Source organism: Phyllostomus hastatus, unplaced genomic scaffold, assembly GCF_019186645.2.
Source record: "Phyllostomus hastatus isolate PE091 unplaced genomic scaffold, TTU_PhHast_1.1 phas_scaffold_317, whole genome shotgun sequence".
Lineage (NCBI taxonomy): Eukaryota > Metazoa > Chordata > Mammalia > Chiroptera > Phyllostomidae > Phyllostomus > Phyllostomus hastatus.
Window position 1 is genome coordinate 5954448 of NW_025334023.1, and position 24421 is coordinate 5978868.

Here is a 24421-nt window from a genome sequence, read left to right on the forward strand (position 1 = left end):
ATCCCCAATACTGGGTTTCAGGCAGACTGTCCTACTAACTAAACCCGAGCCTCTCCAGACAGTCCTCTCTGAGCCTCCGATTCCCTCACTATTAAATGATGGGGCTGGACCAGATGCCCTTTAACAGTCCCTACTGCCATGGATAGTCTGTTCTACCAACTGCCAGGTGGCCTTTGTGAAGCCTTAGAATGGAATGACAGAAGTAGAATAAGTTAGGAGCATCACCTTATTTTTCATCCTCCCTCCCACACCTCTTTAAAGAATGATGAGCATGGGCTTTGGTGTCAAATAGACGACTTTGAACTGTGGCTTTCTGCCTGCCACTCAGTGGTTGGGCACTTATTTAAGCCTTAGAATTTCACTGTTCTCATCTGTCAAACGGGACTAATATTAGTACCTGGAGTTACTGTGTTAAATGGGGTAATTCATAGAAAGTCTTAGCGCACTGCCTGGCATGTGGTAAGGACTCAATACATTGAAGCCACTGTTGTCATTATCTATTAGTGGGGCTGCTGGGTAAAGCCAGCTAAGTTTCATTTTTATGGAGCCTAAAGGAACTATCTACTGTGTCTCATTTACTCAGCAATTTTTTATGCCCATTTACTAAGAGTCTCTTACCAATTTTCTTATAACCAGTTATTGCTGGGCGCTGGGGGTACAGAGATTAGTAAGTTGGTTTCTACCCTCAGGAGTTATAGGAAAAGACACACCAGACAACAAAGATAGTGTGTCAATATTATAATAGTTACAAGGATGGACTAACTTACCCTATCACGATAGAGGAAAATTAGGGAAGACATTACTAAGGACATCATAATACAACCTGAATCTTAAAGAAGATGATGTTCATTTACTCACCAAACAAATATTTGGCAACACTTCAACAAGACAGTTACCAGGCATGGGATCTGTCACAACCATAACCAACAAAATTGCCCTTGTTGAGGCAGCAACCTCAGAAAAGCTGACTTTAGTTTCCCATAGTCCTATCACTTGACTGGCCCAAGTAGGTCATGGACCAAAGGTAAGGGGGGCCAATCCACAGAGCAGCAACTTAAGATGTGGTCCGGCAAGAAAAGATGAACTTAAACCATCATAATGGAAAGCAAAGGGATTTTTCCAAGCTCACCCAGCAATTGGCAGACCCAGATAGAATCCAATGCTGTGTCTTTTTTACAATTTTATTGAGGTATAATTGACATATAACATTGTATTAGTTTCAGGTGTACATCACAATGATTTGATATTGGTATATATTGCAAAATAATTACCACAATAAACCTAGTTAACTTTGTATAGTTAACTAGTCTTGTCTTTATAGGGCTATTTGCCAACATTTAAATGAGATAATACACATAAAATCCCCAGCTCTCAGGTTTGACGCTCAGTTCCTTCTTTACATCCTTTATGTTTGGAATTAGAATTAGTAGCAGAATAACAGGAGGAAATACACAGCAAAGGATCACAGGGCGACCCACATCCACAAAGAAGGGGGATGAGGATATAAGGCAAGAATTGATATTTATTGAATTTCAAGTCTTACAGCTGGATCTTTATGTATGTTATTTCATTTGAGTGTCCTAGTGGTCCAACAAAGAAGTTGTTACTATCTGCATTAGCATTTTGAGTTTATATTTTAAATTTTAACTGTGAATGGGATGGTGCCCTAAACTTTCTTCATCCTCTGCTTGCCCTGGTTAATTAGTTTTTCTCCATCTAACCAAATACGTGTTCTTACCTGAAATTCCATCATGGAAGTCACCCTTTTAGTTGAAGACACCATCTCTGTACAAATCCTCTGTTGGAGTGCACGTTACCTGGGTCAGATGAAACACCAAGACCCGATGCTGTGTCTTAGTCTTTTTATACCACACGCCTCAGGAGGACCATGGGAGTGACATCCTTGCACACCCACCACCCAGCCTAGAGGTCTGGGGAGGTCCTGTTCAGTCCCATTTCTGCAGCCAGGCATTTGTCAGATGACAGGAATTTTAGAGATATCAGTTTCCATCAGCTCATAAAGCCAGGCACGTACGAGTACATAGCTAGGATGTTTAATAAAATTCAGGCTGCTTTTCTATTGATGCTAATTTTCTTCCTATTTTTGGTTAAATGTAAGGTGAGACAGCTCCAGTGGGCACTGAATTGGGTGTGGGTGTAATCACTGTTCCTGAGTGAGTTGTCCCATGTTAAAGAGAACAGTACAAATTCTTCTTGGGACAGAAATATCTAGAAATGAGGTTATTAAATCTTATATAAACCTGCTAATAAATAGTCCCTACTCCTGACCCTGCGCTATATAGTCAATGCTGGAAATGTGCAGAACCTGGAGAGAAGCTAGTTTTTCCACTTGACACTATACTTAGTCCAGGTTTTAATTATTAAAGTCTCTGGTTCGATTTGTAGGTTGCACAGTCCTCACTGTCCACACCTAATTTCTTCCTGCTTCAGTGGTTCCTGAGGCAAGAAATCTGCCAAGTGCTAGGCGTGCACCTTTCTTCCCCATAATTCTGTTTGCTGAAGTCAATCATGCAAAGTCAAATATAAAATCCTTTCAGAAACTGGAATGTCAGGGCTAGCTTTTGCAGTTGTGCCATGGTACTAAGTTTGCTCTGGATTCTTACACTCATTCATTCTCTCCTTGCCTGTTGCGTGCCAGGAGTTGTGCTGGGGGTGCAACATCGACGTCCTTACTGTTCAGGTGCTCACATATTAGTTCCAAGAAACAAACATGTAAATATGCAGCGATGATGCAGAACTTCCAAGCTGGCATAAACCTACTTGGAGATGTAATTTGTTTGTCTTAGAGTAATTTTAACATTTGCTTTAATAACTAAGTTTTTTAAAAATGGGTTTTTATCTGAAAATGCAGATTTCTGGCTTTCCTGGAAGAACTGGAAGATCGACTACCACAAGGCCCACACTTACAAACAACTCGGTGGGGCTGAGAAGCGACTGCCTTCTAACAGAGAACATCCTCTTGGATTCTTTAGTCCCTGTCATTTTCCTGTAAGCCTCCTGATTTCTTTTTTCCAGCCTCCTTTTTGAGGGGTTTGTATTTGTGAATTTGTGATAAATAGTATGCTTGAAGAAGGTCTATGTGGGGGAAAGAAGCAATGCACCAAGCCCACATCAGACACAACAGGTCTGAGAGCACAGGTGGCAAATGCAAGGCCTGTGGGCCGAATCCAGCCTGGCACCTTGTTTCTACCTGGTGGCAGCGCCAAGCTCTCACTTAACTATTAAAGAGTAGTTACATTTATACAGTCCTAAAGTTATATTTGGCCCTTTGAAGGCAACCATGAGGCTGATGTGGCCCCTGGTAAAAATGAGTTTGACACCCCTGCTAGAATGAGGCTCGGTCCTGGAAAGTGAGAGGGAACCACAAAGGACAACCTGAAGATAACATTCCAGGGTCCACAGGTCCGAAGGTCTGAGAGAGCACGGCGAGCGCAGGAAACAGCTGCAGGTACTTCCCCACAGCTGGGGAAGTACAGAGGTGTCTGGGGCCAGGAGTATGCAGCTAGAGACCACACAAGGGCATGGAGATCCTTTAGGAATAACTCAGACTTTATCCTGGGACCAGAAGTGATCCACTTAAAGTGCTTTGAGCAGAGGAGTGGTGTGAGACCTGGGTTTTGGGAAGCTCACTCTGACACCTGCATGAAGAATGGACTGGCGGGGCAAAATCCGAGACAAGCTCATCAGGAAGCCAGTGCCGTGCCTGAGAGGTGCTGGTGGCTGCGTCGGGACAGTAACAATAAATATAATGAGGAGGGGACTGAGTCAGGAAACACTTCAGGCAGCAGAATCTGAAGGACTTGACAGCTGTTTTTCTATGAGGGGTGAGGCCAGCAGCAGAGACGCAGTGACACATAGGGTTCTGGCTTTGACTGCTGGGTGCACAGCAGACTGCTGACCCAGACGGAACAACGGACTACTGTTATGGAAACCAGGGGGCCTGGGTTTCAGCCATGGCTTCGGCACTTAACTCGGTCTCTCCGGGCTTGCACCTTCTCTTAGGAAATGAAGGCGACACACCAGGGTCATCTTTAGGCTCCCTTCCATCTTTGTCGTGTGTCATTTTTTCACTTCAGTGAGAAAGTGTGCAACCAGATGCAGAACTATCAAGATTCTCATATTTCACACAACCTGAGAATTCCGTGTAAAAGGTATTTAAAAGGTTGAGCCCAACCCTTCATATACTTGAATTCCTTTGCAACAAACTTGTCAGGAGCTTGTTCAACCTCTGCTTGAACACATCCAGCACAAATTCCTTATCTCCTAGTGCACTGAATTCTTACAGTTTTAAAACACTTATCCTGATGCTAAGCCAAAATCTGCTTAGGATACCTCGACCTTTGGTGGAAAAAGTACTATATTTTGTGTTTTAAGACCTAAAATCAAGTCCTAGCTTTGTCTCTTAGGAGACAAAGCCCCAGCATTAGCCACCTGTAAAAGGATTTTATATAACCTGGAAGAATATTTATAAAAGGAGTACTATATCCGAAAAGGGACCCAACACACTGTTCCCTTAGAAGGCTTTCCACGGCTGTGGCTTAAGGGGCTCGGTCAGTAGCAGGGGCCTTCCTGGGGCTGTCCATGCTCCGACCCAGCAGAACCAGGAGGAGCCTGTGTCCAGGCCACGGTCTCACTCAGCCTGCTTCAGCTCCGTCTTATCTCCAAGGCAGAGACTCTATTCAGAGCATCAACTGTTGTCACACAGGACCCTACTGATGGCACGTCTGAGATGTACAAAACAGACGAGCACACTAGAAAGTAAGCTCCCTGGAGAGGATTCCTCTTCCTTATTCCCTCTTTAATGGTTATAACCTCCTGGAGCTAGACTGCCTGGGTTCAAATCCCAGGTCTGATATTTACTAGTTGTGTGACCCAGGCCAAGTTACTTAATTCTCTGAAGTTCAGTTGCCTTTATCAAAGGAAGATAACAGTACTCACTTCACAGGGCAGCTGTGAGGCCTGAATGAACTAACTGGAGTAAAGCGCCAACAACAAGGCTGGGCACACGTGGAAGCGCCTTAAAACCCAAAGTCAAACATGCCTGTGTTCAAATTCCAGCTCCACCTCCGAGTCATTATTTTAATAAGATTTCTAAGTACCGAATATGATCAAAATTGGCTATATATTCAGATTCTACCAAGCATTATTTAATTAGATCCATTCAATAACCCTTAAGGAAGGTATAACTATCTCTATTTTACAGATTAGGAAAGGGAAGCACAGAGGACTGAAGATTGGAGGGCTCTTTTCCATATACCTGCCCTGAGGTGGCGGAGCTCAGGCCTTTGGAATCAAATTAGATTTGAATGAATACAAGCTTAGTACTAGTACCTATACAGTTTTCCTACCAGTGACATAACTCTAAGTCTCATCTGGCTGTTGTGAGGATCATATACAGGTAAAGAACCCAGCCCTCACCAGTTAATGTCTCTGGAGGAGTTGCTGCTCCTACACTCCAACTGCACCTTTGACTCACATGTAACCCCAACACTGGACTCATCAGAGATGTAGTGGGAACTGGATCCCTCGATCCCATAATCCTGGTTCTCTTCTAAAATTCAGCCTTTCCTTTCTATTTTGGGTCTAAGGATGGTGGCAGGCAAGATCAAGAATCCCCCTCAGGGATGAAAATGATTCCTTGTTCAGCTATCATTTAGTCCTTGGCCCAGCTAATTGCTCAAGTTATGGCAGGACCATCTCAGCAAGATAATCTATGTTAGTTCAAGGAACTATCTATGTGAAAAAGTTAAACTGTGAGGGTCTTCTTTAAGATCAAAACTATGAATAATAAAATGGCAATAAGTAGATACCTATCAAAAATTGAACCTAAACAAAACAAAACAAATGAACGAGCAGAACACAAACAGAATCACAGATACAGAGAATGTTTTGATGGTTGCCAGATGGGAAGGGAGTTGGGGGGACTGGTGAAAAGGCGAAAGGATTAAGACATTTAAATTAGCTGTTACAGAATAGTCATGGGAATGTAAAGTACAGCATAGGGAATATATTCTGTAATAGTTTATAATAGTTTATGTGTAGTGTCAGATGGGTGTGAGATTTATCGAGATGATCACTAAGTTGCATAATGTCTAATAACTGGGGTGTACACCTGAAACTAATACAATAATGTATGTCAACTCTAATTGAAAATAAAATATGATTAAAGATGATTCTGACTCTAATAACTGGTTCTTTGGAGATAGCTAAAATTTGGATCTCTGTTTCAAACCTGAGGAACGGAAGCATATGGAATACGTGTTGATTCTATAGCCACACAAATTACTTTAAGGACCATCTTGGTGCTTTCTCGGCTTTATTATAGGGAGTGATGGTGAGGAGAGAACAGACTAGAAGGTTTTTGTTTCCTTAATGCAAAATAATTTATCTTGTGTTTGATACCAGATGAGAGTGTAAGGGTCACTTGTTCCTCCTTAGGCCTATATACCATTTCCAGGTGAAGTCCTCCAGGCTTCCAGCTCACTCATACCCAAGAAGGGCCTTGGCGACCACAGGAATAAAAACTGCTTGTGACTCAGCGCCTTGCAGGTTTGGGCATTATGTAAACTTTTACAGACTTGCTGAAGGGGATGGTGCCTTCGATGCTGGTTTCCACCTGGGATGGTATCTCGCCCGCCTCGATCCAGGGGGATTTTGGAATGCGTGAGTTGGAGTTGTAGGCCAGCAGCAGCCTCACTTCCACCTGGCATGGTTCTGGAAAAAAAAGACAAAAGAAATCTTTGATGACTGGGCATGGCTAGGAATTGGGATAAAATGTCCTGTAAAAGCAACATGAAAGATGGAAGCAGCAGAGCTTCAAGAACATTTCTTCATCTGTCCACATCCCTTCCTCCCCTCCACCAAACAAAAACATTTTCCCAGCCTACATCCTCTAAGGCTGATCCTAAGCCTGCTTCTCTGCCAACACCTCCTCCTCAGGTGTCTGTGGGCTCCCTGCAGCTCAGAGCCATGGCTGCTGAGGATGAGAGGGCAAGCTAAAAATCTTCTATAAAGGCCTCCCAGCCTCAAGACAGAGGCCCACAAGGTATATGCATGTGGTGGATTCTCATGCCCAGATAATCACACTCTTCCTGCGCAGCTGATCTCAGGCCTCAGGGCCTCGTGTACCACAGACTCTACCGTTCCAGTAGAGAAGAAGCCTTTGATCTGAAAACTGTCCTAACAAAAAATTCTGCCCAGTGAACAGGAACATGTTTCAGGAACCTAAAATCATGTCATTAAACCTTTTGTTCTATGATGGGACATTCTGACACTGATCTGGTGTCTGCTGGTGGCAGGCCCTATAGAAAATAAGTCCTCCCTCACGATGCTGACCATTTGGTTTAGGAGGCAGAGACGATTGCATGGAGCACAGCACAGGTTCTAATAGAGCCTGCAGACAGGATTGAGGATTGAGCCCAGGAAGGCCTTGGGATAGAACATGTGGTCTGTGCAAAGCACAAAATCCCTAAACTTCTTACCCTGCCACACCATGAAAGAAAGACTCATAAACCCAAAACAGTTCCAAGGCTTTGAGAGGTTCTGAGTGATTGCCTAAGTCCACGCCAGTGACAGAATTTGGGTCCAGTTCACAAACTGAAGCAATTAATATTTCTATTAACCATGTGGCTTCAATAAAGAAGGGGGGGAGGATTTCAGAAAAACCTAAGGGAAAATGCAAAGGCTGGGAACAGCACAAGCTTGGGATGTCTTCCTTAATTTTGTGCCTGGAGCAAAAGGTGCAAGTATTAAAGATGAGCCCAGGCTGAAAGTTCAGCTGGCAGGAACAGAGGGCTGGATAGATCAAAATGATCAAGGGCAGAGGTCCCAGAACTTCTCAGTGCTCCTCCCCCAGACCTCTTCCTAACTTCTCTCTAGAGATGAAAGCAGAGACTGAATTGCCATCCTCAGAGAAGGGAGAGGCTTGCATTGCAGACAGCCAGAGCCACCCCACCAATCCCAGAGAGCAGCCTGAGCATCGTCATATACCAGGGTTCATGTGGTGTGGACATCACATCACATGGGGCCTTATACCAACCTCGAGTGTATCTAATGAAGCCAACATTGCTCTCTGGTACCAGACTCCAGTATCAGCTCTCCCACCGTTTTGCTCTTTTGTCTCAGATGGCTGCCTCCAACCCCTGACCAGAGCGCAGCCTCAGCTCACAGCACTTTGAGGAGCTAAACCCCGGTAAGGTCAGAGGACACAAGAGCACCTAGTCAGTATGCCCTCCCCTACCAGTATGTGGTGAGACTGGCAATTCAAGTCACTGCCTTCAGAAGAAGGGAGAAAGGAGAGAAAAAAAGAGGGAGGAGACTGGGAGAAAGAGACAAAAGATCATCTGGGACAAATCGTGCAACCTACTTATCACATTCTATAAGAATCTCTTATGAGGTATAATTCTTACTTCCATTTTATAGATAAGGAAAAGAAGACAAAGAGGTAAAATAACTTTCTCAGGATCACACAGCAAGGGAGGCAGAATTTGGAACCTGATCTATGTGACTCAAAAGATTTTCACTTGGTCGCATCCTGCCTCCCTGAGGAGAGACCGCTGGCAGGGAGCTGCTGAGGGTCTGGAAGGAGAAGCTCCCTTCCAGTACCAGGCCCCACCTCTGGGACTGGGAGAAACAAGGCACAGGCACATTCAGAAGGTTTCCCTATAGGGCCCAAGGTCCGAAGGGCAGTACACTGGAAAACTCAGGGGTGTGGGGTTTAGGGAATTGGAGTGCCAGCCTCAGCACCACCGTGGACTGGTAAGTGGGCCTCCATTTATGCACCTGTAATATGAAGACTAGAATACTTATTCCCCGCCCCCGCAGAAAGTTGGTCTAAAGATTAAATAAATTTTAATTGCACATTTAAAATCATATATTCAATTTCCATTATTTGTTGAGCATCTACTACGATACATGTCAGGTATTAGGGACACAGGGTGCAGACATATTGGGGATACAGAAGTAAAGATGAGCAAGTTCTCTGCTCTAGAAGAACCTACATTCTAATTGGAGAGAAAGGCAGTAAACAAATGAGAAAACATTCAACATTAGGATGTGCCATGCAGGGCATGAGAGAGATTTACAATAGTGACTGGGAAGCAGCCTCTCAGAAGCAAGTGATCCTAGATGAACTTCTCAGGACAAGTGCCCGGCCCAGGGTCACCAGTCTCCCCAGGGGACTGACCCGACAAGTGGTAGCGCTTCTTTGTGGAAAACTTTTATAAAGCCATCTGTAACTAACACCTCCCACCCAGTGATACCCCTGGGGGAGGGAAACCATTAATAAGGATATTCAATAATTATTCATGTATTTTAAATCACAGTAAAAGAAAATTCCATTTTCTTCTGGCCAAGATGGAGGCATAGGTGGACACACTGTGCTTCCTCGCACAACCAAGATAGAGACAACAACAATTTAGAAACAGAGTAACAACCAAAACTGACAGAAAATTGATCTGAATGGAAGTCGGACAACCAAGAAAATAGACGTGTGGATCCAGACCAGGAGGAGGGGCGGAGTCAGGCATCTGGGTGCGGGTCGAGTCTTGAGGCTTGGAGAGCAAAGAGCGTTGGGATTGGGCACGTGAAACATCCGGGGCATGCAGGACCGCAGCGGGTGGACCCTGAGCATGCAAGCGGCAGCTGGCAGACCCTGGCTGAGGGGTGGCAACTGGCAGACCCAGCGAGGCAACGATTGTGAAGAAAGGCAATGCTCGCAACCCAGGATCCCGGCACTGGGAAATAGAGCCTTGGGGCACTGATTGAAAACACCCGTGGGGGTTGAGGAGCAGGGAGGGACTCCCAGCCTCACAGGAGAGGTCCTTGGAGGGTCCCACAGCGTGCACAAGCCCACCCACACAGGAATTAGCACCAGAGGGGTCCAGTTTGCTCAGGAGAAGCAGGGGTAGGGACTGAGGTCCAACAGAGAGCAGAGCAAGTGCTATTGTTACCTCTCAGACCCTGCTCCCACATACAGCGTCACAACCCAGCGAATGGGGTGCCCCACCCTGGTGAACACCTAAGGCTCCACCCCCCATATGTAACAGGCGCAACCAGACCAAAGCGGGGGGGGGGGGGGGGGATGGTTTAACCAGAATTAAAACTCCCAGAGCCAGTTTTTTTAAGTGACTAAGAGATAGCGAACCTATCAGATGCACAGTTCAAAGCACTGGTGATCAGGGTGCTCACAGAATTGGTTGATTTTGGTGGCAAATTAGATGAACAAATGAAGGTTAGGATTAAAGAAATGAAGAAAAATGCACAGGGAACCAATAGTGATGGAATGAAAGCTGGGTCTCACATCAGTGGAGTGGACCAGAAGGAAGAAAAAACAAACAGAAAAGAATGAAGAGACAAGAATACAAAAAATTGAGGAGAGGCTTAGGAACCTCCAGGACGTCTTTAAACGTTCCAACATCTGAATTATAGGGGTACCAGAAGGAGAAGAGGAAGAGCAACAAGTGGAAAAGTTATTTAACAAAAAATAAAGAAGAACTTCCCCAATCTGGCAAAGGAAATAGACTTCCAGGAAGTCCAGGAAGCTCAGTGAGTCCCAAAGAAGTTGGGCCCAAGGAGGAACACACCAAGGGACATCATAATTACATTATCCAAGATAAAAATAAAGGAGAGAATCCTAGAAGCAGCAAGGGACAAGGAAACAGTAACCTACAAAGGAGTTCCTATCAGACTGTCAGCTGATTTGTCAAAAGAGACCTTACAGGTAAGAAGGGGCTAAAAAGAAGTATTCCAAGTCATGAAAGGCAAGGACCTACACCCCAGATTGCTCTACCCAGCAAAGCTTTCATTTAGATTGGAAGGGCAGATAAAGTGCTTCTCAGATAAGGTCAAGTTAAAGGAGTTCATCATCACCAAGCCCTTATTATATGAAATGTTAAAGGGACTTATTTAAGAAAAAGAAGATAAAAAACATGTATAGTAAAAGGATAGCAAACTCACAATTATGAACAACCACACCTAAAGCAAAACCAAAAGAAACTAAGCAAACAACTAGAACAGGAACAGAACCACAGAAATGGAGAACACATGGAGGGTTAGCAACAGGTGAGTGGGAGGAGGAGAGAGAGGGTAAAGGTACAGAGAATAAGTAGCATACATCTATGCTACTTATAGGTAGGTAGAAAATAGGGGGAGGGCAAGAATAGTATGGGGAATGTAGAAGCTAAAGAACTTTTGACACATGGACATGAACTAAAGGGGGGAATGTGGGTGGGAGAGGGTGTGCAGGGTGGAGGGGAATGAAGGGGCAAATGGGACAACTGTAATAGCATAATCAATAAAATATATATTAAAAAAAAAGAAAATTCCAGAAAGCACCTACCTGTTTCTCAAATAAACCAAGTTTGGTGGCATTAAACACTCTCTCCAGTAACAGCTGTACTTCTGAATCATCCTGAATGATTTAAGAAATACCAGCAAGGCCAATTCTCCCCCACATTTTAGGTTCTGCTGACTGAGTCTTCTTTTAAAGTTTCTGAAGCAATCTTAGGCTTGAAATGTAATGTCTGTGCACTTGTGTTCTCCCATTTTATTCTTACAAATTAAAATAAAATACTTATGCCACTTCCCAGTGTTTCTACAAATTACTGAAGCTCCATTCAGCACCACACGGAAGGATGAAGCACAACCAGACCAGGCCATTTCGCTTTGCGTGTGACCCCACACACTAGCCCACGTGGGAGGGGAGGACAGTAACTGCTGTCATTTTACATGATTTGGGGGAAGGAACTGAATTGTTCATATACAAAGAGAACAATTTCACATTTTTGGTAAGAAACACAAAATTGTTTAATTTTCAGACACAGCAATCCTCAGAACTGACTAGTAGACTGAGAATTATCATCTTCATATGGAAGGCGAGGAAGCATTTTCAGAAGGGAGAGCGGCTGGTCCAAGGTTATGCAGCAAATCAAGGGCAGAGTTAGGACAGGAAGATAAGAATCCTGGCATCCAGCCCCAGGGCTCTTTCCATGAGACTTCATTCTTTTATAATTTGCATTATCTTCTGAGGAAATCTTATGCCTCTTGCAATCAAAGCAATGCTGCAAACTAAATGTACCTAGTTTGAAATTTTAAGCTCCCTTAGCAACCAAGGACAACCCTCAGCAGCCCTGATTCAACCATGCAAAACCCCCAAATGCCTAGGGGTGGGTGTGACCCCGGGAGCATATTTTCCTGCCCACCCTGGCCCACTAGCTCCTTACCTGTCCAGGCACTATGTGAGAGATACACCTGAGTGATGAGCCGGTGCCGCCCTGGGCCAGGATTCCGGAAGTCTGCAGGCTTGGGGTGGATCATCTGAGCCTGGCCATCTGGATATAAGACCTAACAGGTGACAGAAATGAAAAGAGGCAAAAAGAACCATGAGGTTTCAACAAAATGGCTGGTGACATCTGTTGTGAACCCCTCACCAAGGGGAAAAGAAAGGTGACAAGAGCTTTCACAAAAGACTGCTCCCTGAGGGGAGGGCAATGCTGCTGGCGTAGTTAGGCCCCGCCCCAGCACAGTGCAGTGTGTGGCACACATTTCCGGAGTTCAGCTGGTGAACCAGAGGGGTGAACAGCATGGTAATGAAGTGTCTCTAGAAAGCACAAGCATAAGTAAAAATATTAATCCTGATGTCAAAAGGCTTCCCAGGCGCCACATCAGGATGACTCTCCCCTTCCCTGGCTCTGAGTCATGTCATGGCCCAGCACCCATGGCCGTCCACCAGTGTTAAGAGTGATTTGTAACTGTATTCACTGCACTGGATTATTAGCAGTTAGGAAGCTCGTCATCCCTCTTTCTGCAGAGACAGTGCTCAATGCAGGGTCTGCTCAAATCACTGATCAGTTCTTTGAATCTCATAAACTGCCACGGACTTCTTCCCTCAGCATCTCAGGGGCCCTCACAGCTGTCTGCAGAGAGGGTCTGTTATACTGCAGTGTGCAAAAACACGGAATGAATAAATGAAGCTCATCCTAGAACCACATAGAACCTGCATCATGTAAATATATTGTAAGGGCAAAGTAGGGAAGTGAATGGGTCTTCCAATTTGAACTCTGGGAGGCATGTCTCAGAGCCCCTGCCCCATAATCTCATTTCACCTCTCGGATCTTAGCTACACCCCCCGCTACCCTCTTTTGTAAAGCTGCTCTTCACCACTCTATCTCCGGGCTCCAAATCTGTATACTACAGTGGAAAGATGCAGGTATCCCAGCTTCCTGATTCTTGTTATCTTTAAAGACAATACTTGGGCTTCATTTTTTAAGGAGGGACAGGGGAGGGCTGAACAGTAATGAGCCTGTCGAAGAAAATGATAAAGACAGCAGAACCTCTCAGAGTTCTCAGCAAACTGCCCTGATGAAAGGCCCTGACCTCTCTGTGAGATGGTCACTAGAAGCCTTCCTTCATTCTTCCCAAGTACAGCTTAGAAATCTGTGGCCCATGTAGGTAAAGGGAAGAAAGTGGCCAGTATGAATTATATTCTGAACTTCAGAAAAACGTACAAAAAAAAAAAAAGTACACCTCCTCTATCACCAGGTATAATTTAGTAGGCCTGATTTGGGCTAACCAAAGTGCTATTGAATCAAATTCTTATACATTCTCCTTTAAAAAATAAAATCCTCATCTGAGGATATGTTTATTGATTTTAGAGAGAAAGGGAGAGAGAGAAACTTCAATGGAATGCCTCCCATATGTGCCCTGACCAAGGACTGAACCCACACCCTTTTTTTTTTAAATTACATCTTGTTGATTATGCTATAACAGTTGTCCCAATTGTTCTTCCTCTTTGCCCTCCTCTGTGTGGTACCCATCTTCCCTCCAGCAACACTCCCCCACCCTTAGTTCAAGTCCATGGGTCATGCATATAAGTTCTTTGGCTTCTCCATTTCCTATACTATTCTTAATGTCACCCTATTTTGTACATACATATTATGCTTCTTAATCCCTGTATTTTCCCCCCATTCTCCCCCACCTCCCCACTGATAACCCTCCCTGTGATCTCCATTTCTGTGATTCTGTTCCTGTTCTAGTTGTTTCCTTAATTTGTTTTTGTTTTTTAAGATTCAGTTGTTGATAGTTGTTTGTTGTCATTTTACTCATCACAGTTTTGATCTTCTTTTTCTTAGATAAGTCCCTTTAACATTTCATATAATAAGGGCTTGGTGATGATGAACTCCTTTACTTGACCTTTTCTGGGAAGCACTTTATCTGCCCATCCATTCTAAATGATAGCTTTGCTGGACAGAGTAATCTTGGTTGTAGGTCCCTGCTTTTCAATACTTGGAATACTTCTTGCCAGCAAAGCTTCTTTTGAGAAATCAGCTAACAGTCTATGGAAACTCCTTTGTGGGTAACTCTTCTTTCTATTGCTGCTTTTAAGATTCTCTCTGTATCTTTAACCTTGACAGTTTAGTTACAATGTGTCTTGGTTGTGGTCCTTTTTGGGTCAACTTGTTTGGGACTCTCTGTGCTTCCTGGACTTGTATATCTATTTCCTTTGCCAAATTAGTAAGTTTTTTTCATTATTTTGTCAAATACATTTTCAATTTCTTGCTCTTCCTCTTCTCCTTCTGGTATCTCTATGATTCCGATGTTGGCATTTTGGAAATGTTCCAGAGTCTTCATATTCTCTCATTTTTTAAAATTTTCTTCATTCTTTACTGGTTGACTTTATTTCTTGGTTTCCTATGGATTTTATTTCACTTAGTGTAGACTTCATTTCTTCCCGTATGTGTTTGCCATACTCAATGAGATCGCTAAGTATCCTTGTCACCAGTGTTTTGAACTCTACATCTGATAGGTTGACTTTCCATTTTGCTTAGTTTTTTTTCTGTGGTCTTGTTCTGTTCTTTCACTTGGGCCATATTTGTCTCCTCAATTTGGCAGCCCCCCTGTGCTTGTTTCTGTGTATTGGGTAGAGCTGTCTTGGTGCACCTGTTATGTTGTAAGGGGAGGAGCCTTAGGTTTTTGCCAGGGTGGGACAACCTGGTTTGCTGCTTTGTGGTGCTGTATGTGGGGGAGGCGTCAGAGAGAGCACAATAAGTGCTTGGTTCTTGCCCCATTTCCAGTCACTTCCTGTGTGCAACTGGCACCCTTCCAGTTGCTGCCCTGGTACTGAATCCCAGAGTGGGTGGGTTTGCCTACGTTCCAGGGAGCTTGTAAGTCCCTTACATGGACTTTCCAGAGACTGGCAGTTTCTTCCACCCACCCAACTCCCACTTTCTTTTACAGCCAGAAATTATGAGGCTTTATTTTCCTGGTGCTGGAACCCTGGGCTGTGCAGTTTGGCCTGGAGCTGGGATGGCTTGCTCCCCAGGTATCCCTCCTAGTTTTTATCTGCCACAAGTAAATATGGGACTGCCTGTTCCACCGGCTGCCACTGACTCCTTACTGCCACCACACAGTGTCCCCTCCACCCCAGCTTCCTGTTTCTGCCCCTCCTACCTGTCTAGATGAATGTTTCTTCTTTAAATCCTTGGTTGTCAAACTTTTATACAGTTCAATTTTCTGGCAGTTCTGGTTGCATTTTGTTTTGAGATAAGTTGTGATCCTTCTTATGGTTATGTGAGGTGAAGCGTGTCCATCTTAGCTGGAAGGCAATCCCACAACCTTTGATGTACGGGACAACACTCCAACTAACCAAGCCACCTGGCCTGTACATTCTGCTTTAAAGAGCTGACACACCTTATTTTAACAGATAATATAATATTGACGTAACCTCATGCTCACCACTACATCCCTAACACCGAAAGCACTGTCCAGAATAGGAGCATTGTTCAGGTGCAGCGGCTGGACTAGAAAGCATTTTCCAATCAACGGAGAGCTGCCTCTGACCAGGCATCAGCTTCCCATCTCCCTGACTGTAGAAGCTTCCAAACAGTTTTGGCCATGCGTGTAGTGGAGCTGTTTTGGAGGAGATTTTTGAGTAGAGTCCAGTAGATGACCCTTAAATAATCTCTCTACAATTTTATTTATGCTCAGTTGGTCAGTGAACTCTTTTTCAGGAACAGTGTAAAACAGTAGTTCTCAATCATGGCTGTACACTGGAATCACCTATGATCTCAGAAAGAAACAAACAACAAAACCTGGCCCCCGTGGGGTGCCCTTCTCTTAGGATTCTGATTTACCTGGTGTAGGCTGAGGCCTGTACATTAGTACTTGTTAATGCTGTGTGACTAACTGTGAAGTGCAGCTAGGATGAAAACCCACTAACATGTATGTGTATTGAGCAGGGCGGGTGGTGGGATGCAAATCCCAAAAACAAAAATCCAACGGCAGCACAACTTTACAGCCAGCTCAGAATTAGTTCTCTGTAGGTCTCATGATTTATAATTCCTGCTGGGAAGCCAGAGGTTTTTTCCCTCTACTGTCACCAGAGACAAATATTACCATCTTTAAGGCCTGATTCATCCTTATCTCTTCCAGGAAGCTTCCCTTGCCTGCTCCAGGCTATTTTTCTGTCCTCTGATTAGACTTGTAGCCAGTGCTTGCATCCTGATTTTTATTCATATCCTTCCTGCCTGGAATGCCTCCCTTTACCCTTATTCTTTGCTCTTACTCATCCTTTTAGACCTCACTGTGCACCAGCATCTCCTCAAAGCCTTTTTTCCCCTCGGTCTCCACCACACTCTCCAAATGAAGTGCCTCTCCAGAGTATTTTCAAGTACATTACAAATGTTTTATACTAGTCAAAAATTAGAAATAACCCTGTAGGGGAGGAAAAGTAATTTTATCGCTACGCTTCTAGGTTCTTGGCTAGAACCATTTGTCTGTCTCTCCTTGAAACTGAACATCCTGAAGGCAGGAATTCTGACATAATTACCTTTGAGACACAGGCACTTAGCATGCACAATGGAGTAAACATTATTACATGGATGGAAGGAAGAATGGGTGGATGGATAAATGGGTAGTGCTCTGGTAGGCTTAACTGCAGACTGTATAAACTGATTGGTATCTGCACAGCTCTCGAGTCTCTAATAAACTTGTCTCTAACTTGGGAAAAAAAAAACTCCCTAGTGATTACGTTTTCCCCATATATAAATTTTGTTCACCAGGCTGACCCCACCACAGCCTGAAAAGGACTTGTTTGTTGTAGCTTGCTGGGAGCCCTGAAAAGACCAGCTTTTAACTTCACATAATCAGAACAGAAAGGGCTTTAACTTCACATAATCATTTAGTGAACCCTTACTGGGATCCAGGGACTTTATTTACATCATCTCATTTCAATGTCAATTACTCCCGTTTGTTAGCTGTAGAATCTGAGGTTCCGAGTTTAAGGTAACTTGCTCCTGACCACACTCAGAAGTAAAGCTGGGCTTCAAGCGTAGGCTCTTTTCTAAAGACTCATTTCTTCTCCATTCCCCCTTCCCATACCTCAGGTAGAGATCAAAGGGGTGCTAAAGTTAAATGCGAAGTTCAACACAAAGTCAGTGCAGAAACTCTGTGGGGCCAGACCCCGACCCACCTGGACTTTCACAGTGTTCTGGGGGTCCTGCACATGTTCCAGGGTTGCATCGACATCCAGGGCCACCACCAGCCCGGACGTAAACCGCAAAGGGTTGTCTGACTCGCCCGCTGGTTCAATGATGGTGGCCGAGGCCTTGTGGATCTGTAAACAAGAAGGAAATATACTGATTCTAAAGCCAGGTCATCTCTGCGTAACAAAACATGACCTTTGCCTTTCTGTCTCCTTATTTAACAGGTGGGGATGTGGGAGCCAATCAGAGGAAAAGCCCCTAGCCCAGCTGCTCCCAAGATGAAAGACTATTCAGGGGAGCAGCTCTGTCTGGCCAGATTTCACCTGAAGGGGTATGACAAAGACCCCGACCTGCTCTGGAAGGGGGAGATGCAGGAAGGTACTCTGCCGCAGCATGGTCTGTAGAATTTTGACCACTTCTGCAGGTTTGGAAGTCATGAGCCGAGGCATAAGGTCAAGAAGTTTGTCCACAAAACTATCCTGCAGGTGGGGTAAATCAGCGATGAAACACCTGGAGGAACAAACAGAAGCAAATGAATATGCATTCATTTCTCACAGGCTGAGCCTCACACACCTGCCAAGCCCCAAGGCAGAAAAAGTAATGAACTGGAGAAGTTCATGGTTCCCAACTGAGGCAGCCTCAGTGACATGATCATCATTAATAGCCTCACTTACTGAATACCCATTATGGCCAGGTATATTCCCAAGCATTTTGTATTAATCTTCCCAGCAATCCTGTGAACTGTTAGAATTTTCTTTGATATTATAAATTCATTAATTAATTTAACAAGTATGTCTTTAGGATTTACTAAGTACTATTCTAGACACTGGGGACATAACAGTAAATGAAAGATAAAAAGCTCAATTTTAAAAAAATAAGAGAAAATTTATTTAGAAAGTCATAGAGGTAGAAGAAGTGAGTTGTAGAAGGAATGGACTCAGAAAAATGTTACAGAGGCAAAAGTAGGGCCCTTTGAGCTTAGGAGAGAGATGCAAGAAAAACACGCCTGGGGAAGTGGGTGAGGAAAGGTACTGGCATGCTCGAGAGAGGTAGAGGTAGACAGACAGACAGATAGAACAAGCCAGATGCCAAAACTGCCTGTCTTAATGGAGCTTATATTGAAGCAACAGGAACACTGAGACTCAGAGAGGATGATGTTTCATCAAGGCTTAAAAAAGTTAAGTAACTTACTTCCAGCTCCAACTGACTCCACTGTACTTCTGCCTTGTGGAAGGGTAGTCAAAATATATTTCACTAGGGTGGTGACATCAGTGTAGGGACTCATAGGCTAAATTAAGAAAACGTGTGCAGCTCTAAATAGATGAGGAACTTTAGCAATTCAGAGCTGTCATCTTTCCAAAAATCTCTTCAACCCACTGCAAAAACAGACTACCTTAAAGAAGTGAAAACCAAAAAGGCATGAACTTAGTGCACATTTGAAGGCAGGATCTCAGAGAACCAAGCTAGACTCTTCATTTGCTACAGAATGGCACCTGTTGGTGGTAGGCATCTACTGGAAGGGTGGCACTGCAACCTAGCCCTAGCCCTATGGGAAGCTATCACCACCCAAATGAAAACAGAATTGAGAAGTGTAGTCATATAAGCTCGGCTTGGTCAAGTTCATGGTGACAGGGACAAGAGGTGGCAGAATGAAGTATCAGATGTAATGGAGTACTTAATTTTTTTTATTAATTTTTAAAATTTATTTTTAGAGAGGGAAGGGGGGAGAGAGAGAGAGAGAGAGAGAGAGAGAGAGAGAGAGAGAGAGAGAGAGAGAGAGAGAGAGAGAGGGAGAGAAACATGAATGTGCGGTTGCTGGGGGCCGTGGCCTGCAACCCTGGCATGTGCCCTGGCAGGGAATCGAACCTGCGATACTTTGGTTCACAGCCCGCGCTCAATCCACTGAGCTACACCAGCCAGGGCGTAATGGAGTACTTTAAACTCCTATAAATGTCTTCCTCCCGGTATCACACAGCCAGGACACTGCAGGTTTGGTCACTGCCTGAACTCCCACTTTTTCGCCAAGCCCTCCCTTCATCTACTGCATCTGTTTTAACTGATTTGTAGCATACACAACTCTGAGAAAACCATTCTACAAAATAAAGTTATTTGGAACAATTTTTTTGTAGATTACAGAGAAATATACAAATTTAAAAACAGTGGTTTAAGAACAGACAAGTTGTGACTTTTCAACAAGAGTTTATGAATTTTCCCACATAACACCTGTCTTTTTGTGGTCTGGCTGAGTGCTGAATCCAAACGATTCCTGATGGTTTTATCATTCTATTGCTCTATGTTTAGGTTTGAAACTAAGGTTAAAGAGGTTCATATACCACTAAAGAAAACACACAAATTAGGACACACTGCCACAGATAATAGCTTAATTTCATGAGCTAACCCCAGAACTCTGGCTTGTGATCACTCTTGTGGCTCTGTGAGTAACAGTCTCTGCATAACCAAGATTTTTTTAAAGATATATTTTTATTTATTCTTTATCTCCATCTGAGAACATGCTTATTTATTTTAAAGAGAAGGGGGAGGGAGGGAGAGAGAGAGGGGGAGAGAAATATTGATATGCAAGAGAAACATCCATTGGTTGCCTCTTGCATGTGCCCAAACTGGGTATCAAACCCGCAACCTAGGCATATGCCCTGACCAGGAATCAAACCAAACCCTTCCGTCTATGGGATGATACTCCTACCAACTGAGCCACACCCGCCAGGGCCATGACCAAGATTTAATAAGCTAGAAAAGAGATGAATGAAATACTTACCTCTGAAAAAAATCCACTTCCTGTAAAAATTTTTCACACATCCCAAATAAGGGGTCAACTCTGTAGAAAACAAAACAGAAGTTATTTGCTTGTGAAATCTACAAACTGGAGTGAGGACCAAAGTCCCAGACTCCTGAGCCTACATGAAAGGAGAATGAGCATATGACACTGTAAAAATCATCTTTAAGGGAAATACAGGACTGCTAATGAACCTGGAGGAAAATTTTGCCTGGATCCCAAGACTCATTAAAATACTACAGGGCCCATTAGGCTCAACGGCATTCAAAATCAAAGACCATCACAGGCCACACTTGGCACCAGCTTCACTAGAATACAGGACAGGAGCACAGCTTGCAGATAGTGCATGTCACAGTCATCCTCTGTGGGAGTCCTTGCAGCAGTCCATTCAGCAGCCCTCCCACAGAGCTGTCTGGGAGCTTTGACTCTGCAGCTGACAGGCTGGGTGCAAGGAGATGAGATCTATATCAGGCGAGTGTGGAGATCTTTCTGGCTTAGAAGCTTCACATTCCATAGCTGTTAATATGTCTGGAAACAACCCACAGGCACACCTTCCAGGGTCCCCACAAGGGATATGCTCAGTTACAAGAATCGCCGCACTCAATGAGGCCCAAAGGAATGGGGTTTGCATCAGGTAATTATAGTTCCTTCTAGTCTAGTGCAGCTTTGTCAGAGACCATTTTTATCATAGCAGTGCTACCTAACAGTTGAAACAACCAGGTTTCTAAGGAACAGATCTAGAAAGTTAACCAAAGGTCAAATTCTCATGCAATAAGAGAAAAGCTTTTGTTACTATTTTTCCCACAAACACGGACTATGTTCTTTTTTTGGTCTTGACTTCTTCAGCCTCATAGTAGTCAACAATATTTTATTATGGTAAAAACTTGTTGTATACATAAATAATCTAGGTAACATGCTAGGCCACTGTAAGTTACTAATCACAAAACAGATTTCTCCTTTTGACCTTTGTGCATTTTCTTTCATTTCTTGTAATCTCTGCATAAAACTTCCCATTTTTATATTATTATACATATCAATACATTATTTATTGGAGGAGTAAAGTTCCATTGAAGAAAAACAAATACTCTTCTTTATACAAAACTATGTAAGAGAACAATGCCCAGGTTCTCGACAACCTACTTAAGTCTTTCTACTAAAATGTAAGTCCCATGAGGGTAGGAACTTTGTATTGTTCACCATGTATTACCTGACATAAGCAGTTATTCAACAAATGTTTGTTGAATGAATAAATGAGAAATGGTAAATAAAAACTTATTCTACAAGGGACACTCATTTAAGTTAGTTTCCTAAACAGGTAACACTTAAAGCTTTCTCTGACAAACTACCAGAGTGCGACTGAAACTTAACAGTGAGGCTACCCCACCACAGACCTCCAAGGCTGGATAGAAGAATTCCAGCTAAGTGCGGACTGACAGGCAAGCAATTTGGCCAAGCCATGTCATTTTGCAGCCTGCATACCCAGGAGCAGCTTGGAGAAATTCTGAACAGTAAAATACAAAAACATTTGGGGAACTCTGCCCAAGCCCCCAAACAGAACAGGCAGCCTCACCTACATGCTACATAAAGTGGGCCTCTACCACTGAGAACTCCCACTTTTCCCTTGCGTGAGGAACACAGTGGAAGAGTGAGGCCGATTAGGAGAGATCACGCACTGACCTACAACTGTTGGGAAAGCCTATGTCAATTATCAATTTAAACTAGTCTAGACTTTCATGTGTAAGTATGCAAAGACAAATGGAAAAGTACGAGATATCATGAGGATAATCAGGAGCTGTGAAGGAGATCAAGCAGACTTCATAGAGATGAAGTCAAAGCAAGAGAGCAGAGAAACCTTTAACAAAATTTCAAATAAGTAACCACGGTGAGATTTAAGAGAAGGTTTGAAAGGGTACTTCATTGATAAAGCAAGAGAGACTGCTACCAAAAAGGCAGGCAGAATAAAGCACACTGGAAATAACCAGCATACCAGCCCCTCTTTATTCATGTTTTCACTTTCTGCAGTTTCAGTTACCTGTGGTCAACTGCGGTCTGAAAATATTAAATGGAATATTCCAGAAATAAACAACTCATAAGTGTCAAAATGCACACCATTCTGAAGCACAATAAATCTCATGCCACCACAGTGGGGACATGAATCAGCCCCCTGTCCAGTACCTGTTGGGAACTGCCCTGCTTGGTTTCACAAGCTGTAACCCCCCAGGGCTAAGGCTGAGTAAGAGACCTTGGGACCAGAAGCCACTAAGGAGATAAAGCTTATCTCCCTGGCAGGGGCACTGCCTCTGCCCCCTTTACTTCACCCTGAATGGCCCCAGGCAGATGACTGGTTAGTCAATGGCGAGTAAGTTTCCTAAAGGGAGGGATGACCTAAGACAGGCATGGTCTTGAAGGGGCCCTCAGGGAAAGACTTGGGAGGCTATAGAAAAAGAGTGATGGACCCTCACCCCTGGGCTTTGTCATAGCCTGAGTCCTCATTCTATCTGTAAAGAGTCTCCTAATCTCTTGGTTGCCCACATCCCCATCTGACTTAAGCCTGAAACAATGCCGGAGATGGGTGTGGCCCTAAACTGGAAAGGGCAGCTTGTGGGGGCAGGCAATCAGGACTAAGAAAGAACGCATAAAATCCTATGAAACCTGCTTTGCTAAGAATGCCCTCAATTTAAATGATAAGAGTCTAAGCTTGAGTTTGTTCCCCAAAGTTTTATGGCCCTTTAGCTAACTGACCCTGACTCAGAGTAAGCCCTCATAGTTCTTTGAATATTATCGATTGTTTGATCCTTACTGCCTGACAATGATTGATGAGCTTTACCTGTATTTCTGTGTGAATTAAACCCAATAAAAGCCTACTGAGGAACAGGTTCAAGGCCCTTCTCCTTTGAGAGACTGGCCACCTTTCCTCCCCAAGCAGATTGTGTCTTGGTAGAGTTATTCTCATCTGTGGCCGCCGGGGGAGGGCTCTGTGAGCGGAGCCTCCCCCCACATGTACCTACACTGTATATGCCATGCACACATTTGTCAACGGCCATATCAGTTAGCAGACTGACTGCTGATGTATTACATAGTGTCTGTGTTTAAGTAATTTTTATTTTATTTAATAGTGGCCCCAAAGCATAAGAGCAGTGATGCTGACAATTTGAATATGTCAAAAAGAAGCAATAAAGAGCTTCTCTTAAGTGAAGAGGAATATATGTATAGGAAGAAACACAGCATACATCGAGTTCAATATTATCTGTGGTTTTGGGCACCCACTAGGGGTCCTGGAGCTATTCCCTTCAGATAAGGGAGGAAATCAATATTCAAAGAACACTAGAATGAAAAATGGTGAAAACTGAAATGGTTAATTAAAAAAGCAAATTGAGGAATTTACTCAGAATATAGAGTACAAAAACAAACAAGAAATTATGACAGAAAAGATAAGACATAGGGAAAACAGAGGCAGAAGATACAATATCTAGTATGAGAGGCTGGACTGTATGGAAGAAGTAGTGATTAAAGAAATAATAGAAGGGAAACAAAACCCTGAGCTGAAAACCAGAGTGGAGACTTCAAAGTCCCAATAAAGTCAGTAAGAATACAAGGAAACACATACCTAAACATATCCTGGTAAAATTTCTGAATTCTAAAGAGAAAAAGAAAAGTTCACAGCCCTGAGCCAGGAAAAATAAGCCGTATACAAAGGAAAGAGAATCAGACTGACATCAGATACCCTAACTGTAGCATTAAATACTAAAGGGCAAAAAGCAATACTTATAGAGTTCTGAAAAACACTGCTGGAGAATGTGTTCCAGTCAAATAAACAGTGAATTTGAACAAGAAATTTAAAAAGTTAAATGTGGAACAAAAGGAACAGTGGATGGCAAATTGGAGCTAAATAATGTTGATAATATATGTGTAAAAATTAACGCACATTTTAAGAAAGGATTCTTAAAATAAGAGCTATATTATAAAAACACAATACGCTGAAACTAAATCTAAATTAAATAGTATAAGATGATTTTAAAAAGCACACTTAAACTTCTCATTCTGATCCGAGGTGATCGTGATAGAGGGGATCATAAATTCTATTTAATTTTCTTATGCTGGTAAGATAAGTTCAGTATGTTAATTAAAA

At 43.4% G+C, this 24421-nt stretch overlaps 2 protein-coding genes across 2 annotated transcripts in view; one reads left to right on the forward strand and one right to left on the reverse strand.

Moving 5' to 3' along the window:
- The window catches only part of AAMDC (adipogenesis associated Mth938 domain containing), a 31922-nt gene extending 28043 nt beyond the window's left edge, over positions 1–3879 (forward strand). The window contains exon 5 of the mRNA XM_045818358.1: positions 2873–3879. Within this exon, the coding sequence (XP_045674314.1) occupies positions 2873–3048 (176 nt within the window). The 3' untranslated portion in view covers positions 3049–3879. The remainder of the gene's footprint in view (positions 1–2872) is intronic.
- A 2428-nt stretch (positions 3880–6307) lies between these two features.
- INTS4 (integrator complex subunit 4) overlaps positions 6308–24421 on the reverse strand; it is a 118342-nt gene continuing 100228 nt past the window's right edge. The window contains exons 20-24 of the mRNA XM_045818356.1: positions 20275–20334; positions 17852–18011; positions 17489–17632; positions 12243–12363; positions 6308–6735 (exon numbers count right to left, since the gene is read on the reverse strand). Coding sequence (XP_045674312.1) covers positions 6557–6735; positions 12243–12363; positions 17489–17632; positions 17852–18011; positions 20275–20334 — 664 coding nt within the window. The 3' untranslated portion in view covers positions 6308–6556. The remainder of the gene's footprint in view (positions 6736–12242; positions 12364–17488; positions 17633–17851; positions 18012–20274; positions 20335–24421) is intronic.